This window comes from Apodemus sylvaticus, chromosome 2 (assembly GCF_947179515.1).
Source record: "Apodemus sylvaticus chromosome 2, mApoSyl1.1, whole genome shotgun sequence".
In the NCBI taxonomy this organism is placed as follows: Eukaryota; Metazoa; Chordata; class Mammalia; order Rodentia; family Muridae; genus Apodemus; species Apodemus sylvaticus.
Window position 1 is genome coordinate 73,049,902 of NC_067473.1, and position 21,545 is coordinate 73,071,446.

At 46.1% G+C, this 21,545-nt stretch overlaps 1 protein-coding gene across 7 annotated transcripts in view; it reads right to left on the reverse strand.

The window, feature by feature from the left end:
- Positions 1–239: 239 nt before the first annotated feature.
- Znf777 (zinc finger protein 777) overlaps positions 240–21,545 on the reverse strand; it is a 28,330-nt gene continuing 7,024 nt past the window's right edge. For all 7 annotated transcript variants that reach the window (XM_052173613.1, XM_052173614.1, XM_052173610.1 and 4 more), the window contains 3 exons: positions 16,954–17,067; positions 4,883–5,134; positions 240–1,855 (listed from right to left, as the gene is read on the reverse strand). In XM_052173613.1, the coding sequence (XP_052029573.1) occupies positions 672–1,855; positions 4,883–5,134; positions 16,954–17,067 (1,550 nt within the window). In that variant the 3' untranslated portion in view covers positions 240–671. The remainder of the gene's footprint in view (positions 1,856–4,882; positions 5,135–16,953; positions 17,068–21,545) is intronic.

Consider the following 21,545-nt stretch of genomic DNA (forward strand, 5'->3'; position numbering starts at 1 on the left):
GGGCACTGAAAGGCTGGCAGCAGATACTTCTACCCTTCCTCGATTTCTCTCTCTAAGTTGGTCAGCATCCCTCCTTTTGACTTTATGATAAGTGGTACTTATTTCTCCTCCATCCAGCAGACAATGAGTTTGAGAAAGGAACTTGGTTGTCTGCCAGCTGATATTGGGCACAGGTCCCTTGGGCCACTTCAGCCCCTCCCCTTACAAACCAAACAAGAACTGCAAACAGGAAACACTCGTCTTTTAAAAATTACTCTATTATTATCAAATAGAACCACAGTATCCAAAAGGTAATTAGAAAGTTCTATCCCCGACTAAATGGCCCTGCATCGCGCCTGTGAGTGGCTGGCAGCCAAATCACTGCCCCCGTGCAGATTGTTTTCATCCATTTTATTGTCAAGGAAATTAACAGCCTGAAGGGGTTCCCCAGGCCCAAGCACTCCCCCCTGGGGCCCTGGGGGAGCAGGCAACAACAAGCGTCCTGGTCTCACTACCCGTCCTGGGGAAGAAGGGACGAGAGGGGGGTGAGGAGGGTTCACAGCAGAAGGGCATGGGGCGCCCCGCTCCCGCCCACTGAGCTCAGTCTGGGGGCAGCCAAGGTACCTGTCCCAGGGGGCCTTTGACCCTTGCACCTGGCTGCGCATCTGGCGGGGCAGGGGCGGGGCGCATGCTCACTCGCCCGTGTGGGTCCGCAGGTGGTACTTGAGCGACTGTTTGTAGCGGAAGCACTTGGCGCAGTGCGTGCAGGGGTAGGGCCGCTCGCCCGTGTGCGCCCGCTGGTGCTCCAGCAGGTGGTGCTTCTGCGTGAAGCGCTTGCCGCACTCGGCGCAGTGGTAGGGCCGCTCACCCGTGTGGATGCGCCGGTGCTCCAGCAGGTGGTGTTTGCGGATGAAGCTCTTGCCGCACTCAGGGCAGGCGTGCGGCCTCTCGCGCGAGTGCACGCGGCAGTGGTTGGTGAGCTTAGATTTCTCACTGAAGCTCTTCTCGCACTCCGGGCACTTAAAGGGCCGTTCGCCAGTATGAGTCCGCTGGTGGCGCAGCAGGTGCGACGGGCGGCTGAAGCTCTTGCCGCACAGGCTGCAAATGAAGGAGACTTCGTGCTTGCCTGCATGTACGCGCTGGTGGATTACCAGGCTGATATGCAAGCGGAAGCTCTTCTTGCATTCTGGGCAGGTGTAGGGCCTCTCGCCCGTGTGTGTGATCTGGTGCTTGGTCAGGCTTGACTTGTGGCTGAAGCTGCTGTCACATTCAGGGCACTTGTACGGCTTGGGGCCGCCACCACTGCCTGAGCTGGGCGATTTGGGCCGCGGTTTGAGCGAGTGCTTGGGATTGAAGGCTGACCCGCGCTCGGGGGAGGCATAGCCGCTGCGTACGCGGTGGATGCGCTGGTGCAGCGTGAGTTGCTGCTTGTGGCGGAAGCTGATCTCACACTCGGCACATTCATACGGCCCCTCCTTGATGTGGTTACGCTGGTGGATGATGAGGTTAATCTTCAGCCGAAAGCTTTTGCCACACTCCATACAAGTGAAGGGCCGCTCACCACGCCTGTTCCGCTGCTGCTGGCTGGAGCTCCCACGGTTCTCACCCAGGTGCCGCTCACCGTGCCCGTGCCCGTGCCCATGTGTATGCCCATGAATGCTGGGCGCCAGCCTCTTCACTGCCGGGTTGCCCAACTGCAGGGGTGGGGGGCTGTCCTCGCCCTCAGGGGACATCTCCCCAGGTAGGGGGGTCTGGTACATACTGGCCTCGTACCTCCCGGACAGCTGCCCAAGGGACTGCAAGTGCTGTGGTAGCTCGTCCTCCTCTTCCTCCTCCTCCTCCTCCTCCTGCTCCTCTGTCTTTATCACGATGCCCTCTGCTCCAAAGTTAGAAAGAAAGCATTTAGCTATTGTCTAGAACACCTTTATCTTGGATAAGTACAACATGGCTTCAACCTCAGCAACAGACTCTGTGCTATACAGACACACACATGGATACATATATTTGTCCATACTCCACCTCTTGGGAAATCTAGTTTCCTGTCCCATGATTCTAACCATCAGACAACTAGTCATGACACCCAGAGCTTAACAGGGCTCTCGGGGAGAAGCGGGGAGGTGGCGTCTCAGCCCCCTGGTGGTCAGAATGTGAAGCAGCTGGAGCACTCGTCCCCAGGGGCAGAAAAACCATCAGCCAGCCTAAGCCGGTGATGTTCATGGTTTGTGAGCCTGAGAATCCCACTTTCCCTTCTGGAGCGAGCACCTGGGGCTGAGAATCTGCCAGTGGTAGCAAAGAGCACTGCTGACATATCGTTCTCTTCTTCATTCCCCTTCCTTCCCGAGCCCACCGGGGTTTTCTCCTCCTCATGCCTTTATTCACCCACCTCTATCATTTCTTCTCCACTACTTCTCAGGCTCTGTCTTCCTTTGTGACCCTGACCTGTGAGTGACATTCAACACCAACTGAGCTTCTTTGGTGAGACTCAGGTTCCGGTCTCCTGCGGCAACTGGGAACTGCAGGTCTCCTTGGGCAGCAGCCTTAAGGGTTCCTTCAGAATGCAGCACCACGCGGGCTGCCTGGGGGATTCCCTTTCCTGCCAAGCCTCACCTGTCCCATGTTCCTAAGGAACGCCAAGTTCTCCAGGCCCTGAGAACCTAAGCAATTCTGATTCATTTGAATTTCTCAGGTGCTTTGTAGTCAGTCACCACCATTTCCTATCCAGCCTTAATTGGAGGTTTGTTCCTTTGTGACACAGGGTCTCTCTATGTTGCCCTGGTAGGCACTGCTGGCCTCTGCCTTCTGACTGCTGGGATAAAAGGTGTGTGCCACTAAGCTCAGATAGTTTTTGTTTTTTGAGAATTAAAACATTCCCCTTCCCTTTCCTCCATCCAAGTCCTCCTTGCTCTTCCAAATTCATGGCTTCCTTTTAAGTTGTGATTACATACGTATACATGTGTGTCTGTGTATTCTTAAATATAACCTACCCAATCTGTATAATATTACTTGTATGTATGTTTTTAGGACTGAGCATGTAGTATACAGATTTTAAAAAATTATCTTTCAATTGTGAATCTGTGTGGCTATTTTACACACACACACACACACATACACACATGCATACGCGCGCGCGCACACACACACACACACACACACACACACACACATGCAGGAGGCCATGAGCTGTCAGATCCCCTTGGAGCTGTTGCTACAGTTTTGAGCTGCCTGACGTGGGAACTGAGAGCTAAAGTCTGTCCTCTATAAGAACAGTGTGTGCTCCTGACCGTCGAGCCACAGCTCCAGCCCCCATTTTCTGAATTCTAATGGAATTTTTTCTAGAGCATTTTAACCTGTCTTCTTAACCTGACATGGCATTGGAAAAGGACCAAGTCACACAAGCATGGCCACATTCCACAGCCCGGATATCCAAGCTCAGAAAGCAAAGGAAGTTTCTAAGTAAAGTAACAGGTCACAGGCCATCTGCTCTACCCTCACTGACAGGCAAACTAAAGCTAGCAATGCCTGTGGCATGATGGAGCTCATGGTTTTGTTCAGTGTGCCATGGGTGTGTGTATGTGTTCTTTAGAGACACAGCTTTTCTCAGCTCTGGCTGTCTTGTGTAGACCAGGCTGGCCTTGAACTCAGAGCTCCATCTGCCTACGCCTCCCAAGTGCTGGGATTAAAGGGTTGGGCCATCGTGCCATCTTGTTCAGTTTTTTGTTTTGTTTCATTTTGTGTTTCAGTGACTCCTCTGGCTCCCATACTGCAGAACTTCTACAGTGGCTCTCATCTGTGGGTCGAGGACCCTGCCCGCTCTAGCCTGTACACTGCAGTTCACAGGCAGTGCAGGTGAGGTTCGGTGAGCCACAGTCACACGTAGCCTCTGTGCGCTCAGCTAACGTAAGCAATTAGATCCTGATCACGTGACCAAGGTTGCATGAGATTTTTATTTATTGAAAACATACCAATAGCCATACCGCATAGCTATGCGGGGAGGGTACATGCGTGTACTCCCAGCTCCTGGGAGGCTGAAGCAGGGGATTAGGGGATCAGGCTATAACTAGAAACTCTCGGTCTCAAAAAATAAACCACAAATATCCAGCCAACCAGTGAGAACTGGAGCAGCAGAAAAGCTGTCATGAAGGATGTCCCAGGATCAGCACCAGTGTCCTACTGCAATGCTGTCCTCTGGGGACTGGAATGGGGACACGGGATTATGGAGTTAACAAGATCTATGACTTGAGTCCACCAAAGAAGGGTAAGGGTCTTTTTTTTTTTTTTTAGTTTAAAAGGAAACCCCAGGGCAGGCAGGCTGCCTTAGCAGCTGCTGGGAGGCAGGTGGGGCGGTGGAGAAGGGAGGGAAAGCAGTGAGTTAGGCTGGCATGGAGCAGAGTGGTAAGCTCTAGAAGAAAGCACGCCCAGGCTCTGGCCAGGGACGTGAAAGGGAAGAATTAACCCTTTCTAGGTTGGGACTCAGACTGGCAGGCAAAGAGAGCAGACCCTCATAGTAGCTCACAGGACTGCCCAAAGTTGTTTTTTAAGAAACATGCTTTTCTTGCAGGGTGTTAGCACACACTTTTATTCCCAACACCCAGGAGGCAAGCTTGGGCTTCTTAGTTAAGACTCTTGTCTCAAAACAGACTCCACTACCCAAAATGAAAGCGACAAACTCCAGAATCATGATGGTGCTGTGATGACTGAGGGAGGCTGGAGCTCTGCCACTCACTCGCTACCTGTAGACCTTGGAGGCGGTTCTGACTTCACTGCCTTTGAATTCTTTTTTGAGCCAAGCTTGAGCAGAACTTTTTTGCTAGGCTAGGGAGATTTTAATAAATTCTGAGTTTGTCAGGACCACGTCCTAGGTGATGGGAGCCTCAGCAGGCCCACCCACCCGTGCAGGACTCACCCGTGCAGTTTCTCTGCTGCACCAGCATCTGCTTGAGTTCACTGAACTCACTGGAGCCCTCTGTGGACTCCTCGAGCACGTTCTCGTGTTCCTGCATGTCCAGGTCTGGCTGCTCTCCGCAGGGGTCGCCCAGCTCTGAGTCCTGAAAGCCGTGCTCCTCCACCTGTCCCATCAGCGGCTCTGGTGTCTGCAGACCTTCCGAGCCCTCATCGTTGGTCTGCACCTCGATCTTAATCACGATGCCATCATGTGCTGAGGGAAGGTGAGGACACACAGAGCGGTCATGGCACATCCCCAGGTTTCTACAGTCCTAGCATTTACATTCCAACTGGTCTTTTTTAAAAAGAGACCCTAAAAAATACAATAGAGTTAATGGTGAGCAGAAAGAATTTTCTGGACACTTTGTAGTCTTGAATGCTAATACAAATTGTAGTCAAGTTACAATAGATTAAAATTTTATTTTCTATAAATTGTTTAGAAAACCATTTTACTTTCCAAGCCAGACAGTCAAAACCCAGTTTTCCTCTCATTGGTCTATTCATGTACCAAAGACCATAAAAGGTGAGCCGTGCCCTCACTCTGGCCTGTTTCTGAGAGGCACACTTGTAGAAGGCCCCTCCCCTGGACACATCATTTTCCAGCATATTGCATGGCTGTGAGAGAGGTGTGTGGGTTTTGTCTGTTAGACAGAACACCAGAATACATGGCTGTAACATTTTCACTTTCCTGTTTAAGTCTATAGATCAAGTTCAGATGGCCTTTATAGATACGGCACTGTTCTACACAAATGGTGACAACACATTTTTTGCTTTTCAGTGCCATCTTTTTTTCCTTTAATAATTAGCTTTCTCCTCTCATTTCTCCATTAGGACCATGAAGATAACTCCAGTAATTAACCAAAATTGCTTCCATGGTTATATAGATATATTCATACCAGCATACATACATTTATTTTTTTCTTGGGTCACTGTTGGAGTAAAACAGCCTCTCTTCCTCCTCAGTGATCAAATATAGAAATTCCTTTAAACTGATCTCCTATGGTGCCAACCACTCTTTAAGATGATGCAAATGTCACATCCTGCGGCTCATACTGTAATTTATTAAGTTATTCCCAAATGGAAACCTTTCGGTTCTCATCTTTTACAAGATTGCTTTTCAGTAAGGCTGTGACAGTTCGCCCTTCTGCTAGGCTATAGGAGTGACCCTTTGCCCACTCCCCTGATAATGATGGATGTGCGAATATGCTTTTTTTTCAACAAATGTAAAAAATGGCAACTTACTTAGACTTTGAATTTATTTTCCCCTTTGTTTTGTTTTCACCATGTAGCCCTGGCTGGCCTGGAATTCAGAGATCTGCCTACCTCTGCCTCCAGCGTGCTAGGATAACAGGCATGTACCAACTTGGCTGATTCTATTTCTTGGAGAGGGAAATTTGAATATTATTTCCTTTATCTATTGGTCCTTTAGAAGGATTCTGTGTAGTACCACTTTTTTCCCCCCTAGAGATAAGCTTATTGATGCATCCTTGCCCTTGGGAGGTGACTCAGGAGGATCAAGAGCACAAGGTCACCCTTAGCTGCACGTGCTCTTAAGCGCCGAGGCATCTCTCTAGCACCTATTTTTCAGTTTTGAGAGAGGCTCCTGTTAAACTTTCCATGCTGTTTTTGAACTCACTTCAACTCATTCAGGTCTTTGTTTTTTGTTTTGTTTTTTGTTTTTTGTTTTTTTGAGACAGGGTTTCTCTGTGGAGCCCTGGATGTCCTGGAACTCACTCTGTAGACCAGGCTGGCCTCGAACTCAGAAATCTGCCTGCCTCTGCCTCCGAAGTGTTGGGATTAAAGGTATGCGCCACCATTGCCCAGCAATCAGGGCAGGTGATGTCGGTGTTGGGTGACAGTGTGTGTGTATGAAGTGGGCATGGGTCGGGTATGACTAAAAGTGCAAAGAAGAAGAGAAGTAGTAGTAGGAGGAGAAGCGCAGGCTGATGGGTGTGCAAAGTGTGTGGAGGCAAGGGCAGGGAAAAAAAAATGTGTAGCCCAGGCTGGCCTTGAACTCGTGATCCTCCTGCTTCTGCCTCCTTCAGCAAATCCTACCAGCGTGTGCCACCATACCGGCGTCAGGTCTTAAATTTGTGACCTCAATTTCTCAAACTACCAGTCTTGGTGGTCTGGGTATGTTTTATATTTATTAAAGGTTTGCATGCAGTGAGTTTGGTTGTGTGTAATGGGACTGAGAAGGAGGGGGTGTTAGACAGCTAGACTGAGGCATAGTTCTGTGAAGGCAGTGGTGCTGGTTTAGAAATGACTTTCTTTCTCTCATCATCAGGATGCATCTGCCATGCTCTGCCGTAGCCAGGGCTTCTGAGAGTAATGAGGTGCTGGCTACAAGCTCTTAGAAGGCAAAACAATTTTGCTTTACTTTTTAGCTTCAAGGTCTTACTCTGCAGCTCAGCTAGTCTGGAACTCATGGTAAAGCCTAGGCTGACCCTGACTTTTTATTTTCTCCACCTTTACCTCCCAAGTAATGGGAATATAGGGACACATCAGAAATGCATAACGAAATTATTTTCTATATAAATTACCAATTTGGGGATAGTTAAAGCAACACAAAGCAGACTTAGCAAGGCCCCCTTCTCCAATCCCTCTCCAGCCCTCCCTCATTCAGCCTATGTCCACCTGTGCTGCTTATGTGGATCGTACGTCCCATGGGCTGTGCCTCTTGACCCTGTCTTCAAGCCTGTATTAAATTATCACATACCCCCAGAAACATGATTTCCCTAATTGTTAACGAATCAAGAATTGTTCTTAATGACCCATTGGCTGTTAACTATATTCTTTTAATTGTGTTGAAAGCAAAACTCCTGAAAGTATTTTACTTATTTATTCCCTAAAACAAAATTTCAAAACTAGTCTCTCTGGACCTTTGTGAATAACTCCATAGGCAAGCCGGGCCACTACTGTAATCCTAGCCCTTGGAGCACTGGGGCCTGAGGGCTGTTACGAGCTGAGATCAGCCTGGGATACAGACATCCAAAGTGGGATTTAGAAACAGAGGCTCAAGGAGGAAATGGAGCAGACCCCAGCTATGATGATAAACAGTCATCCAATATGGACAATGAAGAACTTGGAAAGGAATCTCCTCTAAGGGCAGGTAGAAACTTCCCTCAGTCAGCTCACTTAGTAGAGCATGAACACACACTCTCGTATGTGTACAGGCCAGAGTCAGGCCTGCTCTGTTTTTCACTTTTACAGATGCGGGTACTGGGAAGCTTCATTTACAGCAGTGTGGGTAGCGAGAATGTGTGCAGCTAGGAAACGCCACTTGATTCTTTGAACTTACCCTGAATTTCACAAGACAAAAACCATGTGGTTAAAGAATCATCAAGAATTGTTCTTAATGACCCATTGGCTGACAACTTAACTATATTCTTCTAATTTTATTGAAAGCAAAATAATGCAAAAAACCTAACTTGCAATAGGACTGGCATACAGGTCCAAGAGCAATGCCCTTCTGGGCATGTCCTCTGCCAGTCTGGGTGATCTGGTGACCCAGAGGTTCACAGCTCAGAATCTTCATGTAACAATGGAACGGCATGGGGGACTCTCTCATTTCTTGTGGTCCTTGGGACGCAGCTGGGGGCTCAGGAAAGCCACACAGCTCTCACTAAGCTGCACTCCCGGCCCACACTTTACTTTTAAAATTTTGAGACATACACCTTACATGTGAATAATGAAATCATACTAGTTTTGTACTAGAAAAAAGGCAGGGTATGTAAACTAGCCCTGAGCTGAGGAACAGGCTGTCTGCAGGCCTTCGAGGCCTCGGATGCTCCTGTGAGAGGCTGGGTGGTCAATCACACAAACCATTAGATGCTCTACGTCCACATCAACTATAAGCTTTTGCTGTTAAATTTTTTGCTATGTAACCCAGGCCGGTCACCTTGAACTTCAGGTTCTCCTGCCACAGCATCACACATGCTGGGATTACACGTGTGCTGCCAGGCCTGTATTTTGATATTTCGTCACAGTAGTCTGTGCGCATGCTCTTGTGTAGACATAGGCTGAAGGACAATAAGCTGAGGCAGAAGGTGGGACGTCTGGGAAAGAGACAGGAACTCTGGGAAAGTCAGGCTCAGGAAGATTTGCCACTGAGACTCAGATGAAGTCAGATGCACAAACCTGAGGAGAGGTAGCTAACCAGCTACGTGGCAGACAGAACAGAATAAATGAACTGATGTAAATCAAGAGCTGGTCAGGGAGCAGGCCTAGCCTAGGCCGTAAGCATCCTAAATAAGTCAGCATCCCTGTCACTGCTCAGGAACTGGGACGAGGCAGAGAAAGACCAAACAGCTACTCATTTAATCTGTGAGGACCTAGGTGAGGATCCTTTGTGGGAACCTTTCTGCCTCTGTGTCCCAACCTTTGGGATATGTGTCACTGTACCTGTCTATGTCTGATTTTCAATCTCTGTAATCACTTTTCATAAAAACTGTTATGAGACGGAAAAGCTCAAGCCTGTGAACTGATTTTGAATATACAAAGGACTGCTTGTTAATGGGGCTTATATGGTGTTGTATTGGAAGAAACTTAGTTAAGATAAAAAATTCTTTGTTTAGTATTTTACTTTGTTCTCTAGGGCAAAAACTTGTTTATAATTTAACTATTTTGGGGTTTTTTTGGGGGGTGGGAGAAGAATGAGGATTATTCTAGAGACGTTTGTGTTTGAGTACTATCTATAACCTCAGCCCTCTTTTTTATTTTGAGACAGCATCTCTCTGGAGCTCTGGCTATCCTGGAATTCACTATGTAGACCAGGCTGGACTTGAACTCACAGAGATCTGTCTGCCAGTTGTCTAAGTGCTGAGATTAAAGGTATGCACCACTGAACCCTGCTCCTCTTTTAGTTTTGAGATAGCCACTAAGTTACCTAGCCTGGCCTTGAACTCCAATTCCCTCATCTTCCTAATTAATTTCTAACAGTTTTTCGGAAGTCCACAGGCCTAAGTACTGTGTTCATAGTATTTACTGAGTAAACTGCCCCAATATTTCTGTAGCTGATGTGAAACCCATATACCATAAAGAAAATGATTTTGTCAATACATTAAAAACTTGAAATGGTGGGGCTGGAGAGATGGCTCAGGGGTTAAGAGCACTGACTGCTCTTCTGAAGGTCCTGAGTTCAAATCCCAGCAACCACATGGTGGCTCACAACCATCTGATGGAATCTGATGTCTTCTTCTGGGGTGTCTGAAGAGAGCGACAGTGTATGCACATACATAAAATAAATCAATAAATCTTTTTTAAAAAAACTTGAAATGGTTATAACACAAATATTAATATTATATACCAAAGTTTTTCTTTTCTTTTTTTTTTTTTCGAGACAGGGTTTCTCTGCCTCTGCCTCCCGAGTGCTGGGATTAAAGGCGTGCACCACCACTGCCCTGCTTATACCAAAGTTTTGGCTTATACCAAAGTTTTGTATATATACTATATAAAAAATACACTACATTTCCCCAAAATTAGGGAAATCTTTTTATATGACAGATAAGAGATAATACTTTTGGTTTTGTTTTTTGAGAGAGAGGTCTAATTATGTAGTCCAGCCTGGACCTCACAGAGATCTGTTTACCTGTCTTCCACTGCTGGGATAGGTGTGCATCACTGTACCTAGCATGCCATTAATTTTTAAAGAACCAACACACCCAGCATAGCTTTTAGAACTCAGCATCGTAGCAGTTGGGAGAGGTAGAGGCGGTAGGGTCAAAAGTTCAAGGTCAGAACAGAGTAAGTCACAAAGAGTGCCACTCTTCTGTTTACACTGGTGGCTCTCAAGCTGTGGGTCACGACCTCTTTGGGGGCGACTAACCCTTTCCAGAGGTTGCATATCACATAGTTACATTACAATTCATAACAGTAACAAAATTACAGTTATGGAGTAGCAACAAGATAATTTTCTGGTTGGGGGTCACCACAACATGAGAAACTGCACTAGAGGGTTCCAGCATTAAGAAGGATGAAAAGCACTGGTTTATACCTATAACGCCTACAAATCACAAAGCTAAAAACCGGTTATTGGCAGGGTATATGGCCTTATTCTCACACTTAGATGAAGGCGAATAGCCTGGGGTAGTAGCTGAAGGGCCATTGCCAATATCTAGTAAATGTTTGTATGTGTAAATCCATTGATCTAGAAAATCCATTTCTGAAAGTTTTAGATCATTGCAGGGATCTACTCATAAGGGTCTTTACTGATGCACTAAAACTTGTCAGCTCTGTAGAAAGAACATCTTGTGTATTGTTTGGATATATCACCTGTCAATTATAAAGTCTATGGTCTATGGCTTAGACAGGAAGTAGAAGGTGGGACATCTGGGAGGCAGAAAGGATTCTGGGATAGAGCGAGTCTCAAGAGATCCACACAGGAATATGTGAGACAGACAATGGTATCTGAGCACAGGTAACTACTCACTTGTCAGACTGTAGACTAAAATAAATGGGATATTTCAAGCTACATCTAGTCAGAGAAGAGTCTAGCTCAATGGCCAATATATTTGTAAATATATTTGAGTCTGAGTCTTATTTCTGGGAGCATGAGGCTGGGAGGAGGAACCGGACATAACTTCAGCAGAGGCCCTGTGTATCAACAGAAGAGTGCACACATAGATTATAATCACTGCAATCTGCTATTAAGAACAATCTAGATTTAAATATCTGAACACGTAAAGATGTAAGATATTAATCCTCCTGCCTCTGCTTTCTGACTGTTAGGGCTCAAGATGTAAGCTACTTCACTGGCTTAGTTACTTTACTGAAAAAGCTGGAGTGATGTGCTTCTGTATTCTTTGGACTTGTTTTATAGAATGCATTAAATATAATTTATAATGTATGTGTAAGCATATATATAGAAAACTGGAAAAAATTAAAAAGGTGACCTTGAGATTTTACTATCATGATCCCACTGCAATCTACCTTTTCCTTAAGACAGGGTTTTGGGTAGTCCAGACCAGCCTCACACCCAGGGATTCCAAAGATTCATGTTTCCCCCTCCTGTCTCCTCAACACACACCTGTGTGGCCACTCCTGCTCGTTGGACAGGACCGTCCCTCATAGCCTCCAGATTCCTCAAGGCTTCGGTGAGCCTGAGGAGCAGCCAGGGAGGACAGTTCACATTTGCAGCTGGCTCTCTCCCTCACCGTGGCCATCGTGACCTGTGCCTGGCTCACTATTGGTGGCCACACATTAGCTCCAATTCCCCTCTGTCCCTTCAGCCGTCTAGCTCTATTCTTAAAGCACTCACACATGTGGTATTTATTTAGTTTCACCTACTTGTAAACATTCTAGAGCCTTCTGCTGTGCCAGGGCTGTGCACAGCTGTTTTCAGGTCTCCTACTTTCTTCTTTATTGGGTAGGCAGTGGCAGGAGGATCAGAGTTTGAGGCCAGCCTGGTGGATGCGAATTCTATGACAGCCCAGACTACATAGAGAATCTTATTTCAAATAAAACAAAACAAACAAATAAAAAAGGGTGTGTGTGGTTGTTCTTACAGAGGACTTGGGTTCGATTCCCAGCACCCACATGGTGGCTCCAACTGTCAATAACTCCAGTTCCAGGAGATCCAGTGTCCTCTTCCAAACTCCATGGACACCAGGCATGTATGTGGAACATAGACTTACATTCAAGCAAAATATTCATACACACAAAATAAAAATAAATGAGAATTTAAAAGTTACGCTGGTGTAGACAGAATATCTTAATGTCTGTATGGATGTGGTACCTGCTAATAATAAATCTGATGGCCTATGGCTTAGGCAGGAAATAAGAAGTGGGACATCCAGGGGGCAGAAAGGATTCTAGGGGATGCCAGGCAGGGGATGCCAGGCAGGGGATGCCAGGCAGGATATGCCCCGTACTCCTGGGGAAGACGTGAAGGATGGTCACATGGTACCTGAGCACAGGTGACCAGCCACGTGACAGAATATAGAACAGATGGGATAATTTAAGTTATGATCTATTCAGAGAAAAGCCTATCAACATGGTCAAGGCATCTGTAAATCTATTTTGAGACTGAGTCTTATTTCTCAGAGCATGGGGCTGGGAGGAAGAACCAGACCTAACTTCTCCAGGCCTGGGAAATGGCTAAACGTTTCAAGGGTTTGCTATGTAAGCAACCACTTGGATCCCCAGAACCTGTGCAAATGCTGGTTGGGAATAATGACCCTGCTGTAAACCCAGAATAAGGAAGGCAGTGACAAGGTCTCTAGACTAGTCCTATCAGCAAAGACCCTGCCCAGTATATAACGTGGAGAGCAGCCGAGGAAGACTTCTGATGTCAGACAGGAGTTTTGCACACACACATACACTATACACACACACACACACACACACACACACACACACACAAACTTAATTAGGACAAGTCTTGAGTTCCTTCTGACCAACAGATTCCACATCCCCAAGCCTTCCAGCTTGCTCTTCACAGACCAATCACTCCGTCTACACCACTGACACTGAATGTCCCAACAGCGACCGTCAGAGCTCTGCTTCTAAACACTGGACTTCACTGGGCAGCGTTCTCCCGGACCTCCACTCACATGAGTTCATAGGCACATTTTTACTGTTGTTCTTCATCTGAGCCTCAAGTCCATCTCACCTGGACTCACACCCACCAGTTTTTCTTGTCAGCAGCCAGTACATATCTTGCAGATATCCACGGCTCCTACTGGGCTGGGCCAAGGCCTCAGAGTACTGCCGTCTGCTAGTTACCAGTATCTTCCCTTTAATCAGTTCTTTGAGGATCAAAGAACCTATTTGTTATCTAGGTCTCTACTAAAATTTCCATCTTCCAAGATTTGTCTTCTTTATTAAATGTTTTTACTGTATTTTTATACTGTGAATGTGTGTGCGTCATGTGTGCAAGCATACTATAATATGTATGCCGAGGCCAGAGGACTTGTGGAAGCTGGCGCTCCCCTTCTATCGTGTGCATCCTGGGGACTGAACTGCGCCACTCAGGCCGGCAGCAAGCACCTTTACCTGCTGCATCTTCCTGCCAGGCTGTGTGATACCCTTTCCGACCTCCCAAGCTCAGCAAAGTCTTCTGTATTTTGTCTTGCCATCTGGTTGCTTCTTGTCACAACTTATTATAGGAGGTGAATGGTTTTCTGTTTTGTTAAGACTTACTTATGTGTACATCTGTGTGCACATGTCCCGTTTATAAAGATGATCGAGGAATCAAATGGCAGCGGAGCCCAGGGCTGGAATAACAGGCAGTTGTTAATACCTGATGCAGGCGCTGGGAACTGATTCTGGGTCCTCTGCAAGCGCTGTACATGCTAAGGGCCGAGCCATCTCTCCAGGCCAGTGCCTGCATTCATATAGTGTGGATGTGCACGCTAACTGTGGTCTTCTCTACTGGAGGGCGTGAGTCTAAGTGTGAGCAAGAACCTCTTGGGAGCCCAGCCACCGCCAGGGGCCTCAATATAGAAAACATCTGATGAACTAAATAATAAAGAAACAAGTCAATTCATGGCATGAAATCCTTCATAAAGTGACACCAGAGGTGACAGAGCGTACCATATTATAATAGGATGTTTAAAACTGTACTTTAGATTCTGTTCAATGTTACAAACTCTCAAAGGACATTATGTCAAATGTATTAATGTTTTAAAATATTTAAAGCATATATGTAAGAGCACACATTTTTGCCATGACTTCTGGCAGGGCCTGAGTATACGGGGGAAGGAAACAAATGGACAGACACACAGATGGTTGACAGCTACCCTGAGCATTTTTAATCATGTGTTAATATCTGAATTCTCTATGGATCTCTGAGGGACCCGAAATACTGAATGAATTTACTGAGGCAATTCATTAAAACTGCCATTCTTGCTATACGTGGAACTAGGGAAGGTCTCAGTTTTCCAGATGCCCCTGCTTGGCATTGCACTTTTGGGTCTGGTTCAGGGTTGCCTCTACCACCTTCTTGTCAGGAAAAGACATTGGACAGATTTCTCCATTATGTAGAAGCCCGATGCTTACAGTCTCTAAGGTAGCAATTGCTTGGCTAAATATTCTCTGGCACAGTGATCCCATATTACCTGCCCTCCCGACTGGTGCCACCTCCAAGGGCAGCAAGTGACACAGCTCAGGAGTATCAGGAAGTCTCTATGACGTCACTTGCCTCTGCAGAAGCTCAGGCCAGGGACAGACAGACAGATTATATATACATATATATGTGTATATATATACAGACACACACACACACACACACACACACACACACACACACGCGCGCGCGCGCGAGCGAGCGTACCAGATTGAGCCCAGCTCAGCGCATAGTGGGCTTGGTCATCTGCTTTGTACGCTGTACCCTATTCAAGCACAGCCCCTGTACATAAATCTAGAGGGAGCATCAGCCATATTTCAGGGTTTTGGCCAGAGAGCATCTCTGCCAATTCTCACCTTAACGCTCCCTGCCTCTGACCTCTTCCATGCTGAGTCTATTTCTACCTAATTCTTGTTTTCAATGTGGCCACTCAAACCCATCAGGTATAGATTTCCTCCAACCAAAATATAACTGTAGAACAACCCTTCAACCTCATCTACTTTCAGACTTATCATCTGTGATATTGAACTGGGTAGACCGCGGCCCTTTGTTTGATGTCTGGCCCTGAAGTACCCATGCACCCAGGCATCCATGGACTAACCTCTCTGAACCTGCGAGCCCAAACAAACTTTCCTTGCCTGGGGTTGTTTCTGAGCTAATAGTCTTCAAATCAACGACCTTAAATTATAATGTCTGTCTGTTGGTCTTCACCTGAGTTCCCCAGCAGGATCATCTCCTTTCTGCAATCACAAGATCCCTAATGATATACTACTATTTTTGAGTGTTACACATGTCCACCAATGACAAAGGCAAGTTTCCATTGAAAAATGAGGCCAGTGCAGCAAGTCCAAGGGAAGATCCAAGTAGAGCCTACAAACTGATGTCCCAAGACAGCAGCACAAACGCACGCACGCACGCACGCACGCACACACAGTGAACTGTCCCAAGACAGCAGCACGCACAGTGAACTGTCACAAGACAGCACACATACACAGTTAACTGTCTCAAGATAGCACACACGCACAATGAACTGTCCCAAGATAGCACACACGCACGCACAGTGAACTGTCCCAAGATAGCAGCATGCACAGTGAACTGTCACAAGATAGCATGCATGCATGCACAGTGAACTGTCCCAAGACAGCAGCACGCATGCACGTACGCACGCACGTACAATGAACTGTCCCAAGATAGCACGCATGCACACTGAGCGCATGCAGGCTGCTGCTCCAGCCACTGTGAGGATGACACTGGCTCTAGCTGTACTTAGTGAGCCACTATGACATGTCACTCTCCACGCCAGGCCCTTGATACCTAGTAGTATATGTACCTGGCCACATGCTATCTGCTCCCTATCTGTTGATCCCATTTAACTGCCTGCTGGAGTCCTGAGCTGCAGGGAGTTTCTAGTCAAGTCCACGCCTGTCCTCTATTCTGCAAGAATTTCTGTGGGCAATTAGGAGCATAATAATAAAATAAGAGCATAACACAAGAATGCATTCTCTGGGCTGGAGAGATGGCTCAGCAGTTAAGAGCACTGACTGCTCTTCCAGAGGTCCTGAGTTCAATTTCCAGCAACCACATAGTGGCTCACAATCATCTGTAATGGGATCTGATGCCCTCTTCTGGTGTGTCTAAAGACAGCAACAGTGTAACTCACATAAAATAAACAAATCTTTAAAAAAAAAAGTGCATTCTTTGTTTCTTCCTGAAAAAGGGATAAGAAGAATGGATCAGGGTCATATCAACAAACAAAACTAGAAACAAAACAAAAAAACCTGCAAGACAAATGCATTCCCACTTGTCAGTACCTGGGCTACTGTGATTGTGGGGAAGCTAACCTCACGTGGGCCTCCTTGCTGCAGAGCTGCATACTCTATACGGCTTTCAGGTCCTCCTGGACCTCAGCAGTGCTCCATACTGGAGTTGCCTGAACACTGACAGACTCAGGCACATCTGCCACTCACCAGCACTGGGATCTGTGGGCGTCTCCCCCTCCTCAGAGTCCTCCTGCTCCTGCACGGCTGGCCTCTCTCCACGCTCCATCTGTGACATGAGGTCTGGTTTGGATATTGCATAGTCTGAGCAGAAGGAAGGAAAGACAATATTCTGTCCATGAGGGAGCACTGTATGCTGTAAGGTATCACCCGTGGGGACATGCCTAGCATGGTTCCCCTTTGCCGGGGGACTGGCTATGCTGGCAAAGAAATGGGCAAGTATTCAAGCTCTTTCTCCAGGGCCCTTTAGGCGTGTGTCTCATGCTTCTGACAGACACTAAAACTTGCACAGAGCTTCATGACAAAGTTGAAATTATATGAAGTAAAAAGCTAATCCTGATAAAGTACAAACTTCATAAAACAAAATACTGATAAGAGTTCCTTATATTAGAAAGGGCTGCCAAGAATGCTGGCTCAGGCCTGCAACACCAGCACTGGGAGGTAAGAGAACTTCTGTGAATCCAGTGCCAACTTGGGCCACAGACTGAGATCCTGTTCCAAAAAACAAGAGTTCAGATGTGGTGGCACACACCCTTATCTCAGCACTGGGGAAGCAGAGGTAGGCAGAGAGCTCTATGAGTTCAAGATTAGGTTGGGCTACTTAGTAACTTTCTGGCTGGCCAAGGCTACATAGTGAGATACTGTCTCAAAAAAAAAAAAAAAATTAAAAACAGGAAAAAAAAAAGAAAGAAAAAGAAAAAAGGTAGGAACAGGCATGTAGCTTAGTGAGAGAATGTGTGCTTAACATGTATGGGGCCCTAGGTTTAATCTTTAATATTCCTCACAAAGTTTATAAAAAATGAGGAACTATTAGAAAAATACATATTCATCACATATAATAAATGGTTAATATTCATAATTATATAAAAAAACTTTTATAATCAGTAGAAAATAAGAACAAAAGGCCAGGCAGTGGTAGCGCACGCCTGTAAGTCCAGCACTCTGGGAGGTAGAGGCAGGTGGATTTCTGAGTTCGAGGCCAGCCTGGTCTACAGAGTGAGTTCCAGGACAGTCAGGGCTACACAGAGAAACCCTGTCTCGAAAAAAACCAAAGTTAAAAAAAAAAAAAAAAAAGAAAGAAAATAAGAGAGAAAGTATGAATAGGTCATTTGTATGAGATAGACAAATGACTAGCAATTATATATAATAAATGTACAAGATTACTAATCACCCAAGAAATACATTCAAATAAAAATAGTATTTCTTTCATCTATCGAAAGGACAAATATTTGTTTAGATTAAGTACTCAGGGTATAGAAAGATCAGGAGTTCAGGGTCAGCACATTTGCGGTCCGGCTGGGTTACATGATCTTGTCTCAGAAAAACAAAATAAAACACACAGAGAGATATTAAGACAGAGTAAACCAGGGCATGGAGAAACCGTGTTCTCATGTACATGCAGACAAGACACAGGTTCAGCTGTTTAGGAGGCTCCACGGTAGTGAATCTTCTTCTCCACAACCCACTGCACACCTGTTCTGTCAAGCACTGGGTCACTGCACAGATAGACAGGGCTGTTAAATCAACATTCTGCAGTGAGAGACACAGACGCACCCACAGGTCAGCGGCAGTGTGATCAAAAGCCAGAGTTCAGGGGGGTCATAGAGAAAGGTCAGGGGTTAAGAACACTTATTTCCCTTGTACACAACCTGGGTTAGGTTCCCAGCACCCAAATGGTGGTTCACAAATACCTGTAACTCCAGTTCCAGGGGACCCAACACCCTCTTCTGGTCTCCATGGGCATTAATTAGGCATGCACGTGGTACACATGTTAACATGTAGGCAAAACATTCATACTCATAACATTAAAAAAACGAAAGAGAAACAAAGTTTGCCTGGATACTGTACTTTCTAAGGATTGTGGCCGATAGGTGCTGATAAAGATCCCGGGTCTAACACGAGGTACCATGAGTGAGCGGCTGCCTTTGTGCAAACTCCATGCTGCAGGTGTAACAGAACATACACTAAGTATGTTTACACATGTGCAGAACATGAACGAAGCTGCTGGTGGCTTTCTCTAGGGAATGGCGCAACTGAGCATGTCTGGGTGGCCCCTCTGCGGGGTGGCCCCTCTGCGGGGTGGCCCCTCTGTGGGGTGGCACGAGTGAGCACATAGTAGTTGCTCTTTATTATGTTATTATAAATTATTAAGTTTTCATAATTGCATATGCATTTTTAAAAAACCCCAGATTTCTAATAAGTAATGTTAGCTTATGGAAAGTTATATCTAAAATTAACTATTCTCGCCTGAATCAATTTTTTTTTTAAATTATAGTTTTAATTTCATTTTTGGGGCTGGAGAGATGGCTCAGTGGTTAAGGGCACTGAGTGCTCTTCCGGAGGTCCTGAGTTCAAATCCCAGCAATCACATGGTGGCTCACAACCATCTGTAATGAGATCTGATGCCCTCTTCTGGGGTATATGAAGACAGTGAGAATGTACTTACATTATAAATAGACCTTTAAAAAAATAATTTCATTTTTGGGGGATTTTACTTTTACTTTATGTCTACAGGCATTTAACCTACAAATCTGTCTCTCTAGCACGTGTACAGTGCTTACAGAGGCAATAACAGTACATCAGGTCCTTCAGCACTGAAGTTATGAATGGTTGTGAGCCACCACATGGGTGCTGAGAACCAAATACAGGCAGGTCCTCTAGAAGAACAGCCTGAGCTTTTAAATGCTGAGCGCTCTTTCTAGCACCATAGTTATTTCTGTCTTATGTGCCCAACAGTGCACTCAACATTTAAACCTTCCTCTCTGTCATTTGTGTGTTCGTGGGGTTGGAGAGTATACGCAGGCATGATCACCTGTGCACATACATGCTTTTTATCTCTCACTTTCCTGTATGTGTTTTTGAGATAGGATCTCTCACTGAACTTGAAGCTGTTTTGACTAGACTGGCTAGACAGTAAAGCCCCAGGCACCTGCCTGTCTCCGCACCCCAGCACTGCATACAGATACACTCCAAGGTGTCTGGCTTTTATGTGAGGCGGTAAGCTGAACTTAGGTCGTCCGTGCTTGCACAACAAACGATTTACTGAGTCATCTCCCCCGTCCCCTCAGATTTTTCTTTTGTCTGTCAAATTCTACACATGAGAGATAAGGATACAGAACAAAGTCCAACTTTCCAGTTTTCTACCCTTTCATGGTTTTAATGAAAACAAGAATCAGCAGACTTTGGTGTACATAGATTTTGGTGAGACCATAACTTCCTGATGGGTACCAGGACTCTGGGGCCACAGGCCTAAGTGATAACATTCAGTTGCATGAGTAAGAAACCAGACCTCAGCCAGGCGGTGGTGGCGCACACCTGTAATCCCAGCACTAGGGAGGCAGAGGCAGGTGGATTTCTGAGTTCGAGACCAGCCTGGTCTACAGAGTGAGTTCCAGGACAGCTAGGGCTACACAGAGAAACCCTGTCTCGAAAAAACCAAATCCAAAAAAAAAAAAGAGAACCCAGATCTCTATTTGTCTCCTTACTCCCTCACCATGTTACTCTTGGGAAGCATTTCACACCCTGCTGGCACACAGTAGGCCCTCAGTACATTTGTTTTCTTCTAGTCATTTTTCCTTCTTCAATGATAGTTTGCTGGACAAATGACTTTTATAAGCAGGGTGCATGGGAAAATGCTGACAGTGAGAGCCCACCACAGTCTAGCCTGCTCTTTGCTGCCCTTAGTGCTTCCCTGTCGTGTGCTGTCTTCACAGATAGACTGCCTACTCACACAAGGAGACATGAAAGGGTTTTCTCTTCACTTGTTGGTCTTTTTATATGTATATGTATATGTACATGTATGTTTGTGCACATGTGATCCAGATGCCTACGAAGTACACAAACATTCAGACCCTCTAGTGCTGAAGTTCTAAGTGGGAACTTCTAACCTCCAAGCAGTCTCTAGCCTGTTTGTGGCACTCTTTAACATTCTGTTTGCATGGAGATGGTTCAGTTGGTAAAGTACCTGCCCAGGAAAAATAAAAACACAGGTTTGATGCCCAGCACTTATGTAAAAGTTGGGTGTAGTGGTGCCCATCTGTGACCTTAGCGCTGGAGGGCTGCAGGGAGGGAGGCAGATCCCAGAAGCACTCTGACTAAACAGTCTAATCACCTCAAAAACAGAAGACAAAGTGTAACACTGACCTCTGACCTCCACAGGCATACACCATACGTGTACACACAGTACATGTGGATTCTGTTTGAAGCCAGGTGAGGTACGCATGCCTATGATCTCAGCATTCAGGGAGCTGGAGCGGTGGGGTTCTGAATTCATGGGCAGCCTTATTCAACACTAAGACTGTTAAAGCCATCTTCTGGGCATGACAGTGCACACTTACAATCCCAGCACAAGGGAGGCAGATGCCGGAGGATCCCAGGGAGGTTGAGGCCAGCCTGGTCTACACAGCAAGTTCCAGGCCAGCCAGGGCAGCCCGATCTCAAAACAAAGCAACACATACACATAAACACAAACACAAACAAGTGCCACACTCCAAACAACTAAATAAAACCAAAGCCAAACAAAATGTTTGCCTTTTCCTCAGTACAGGAGCTGCTGTTCACAC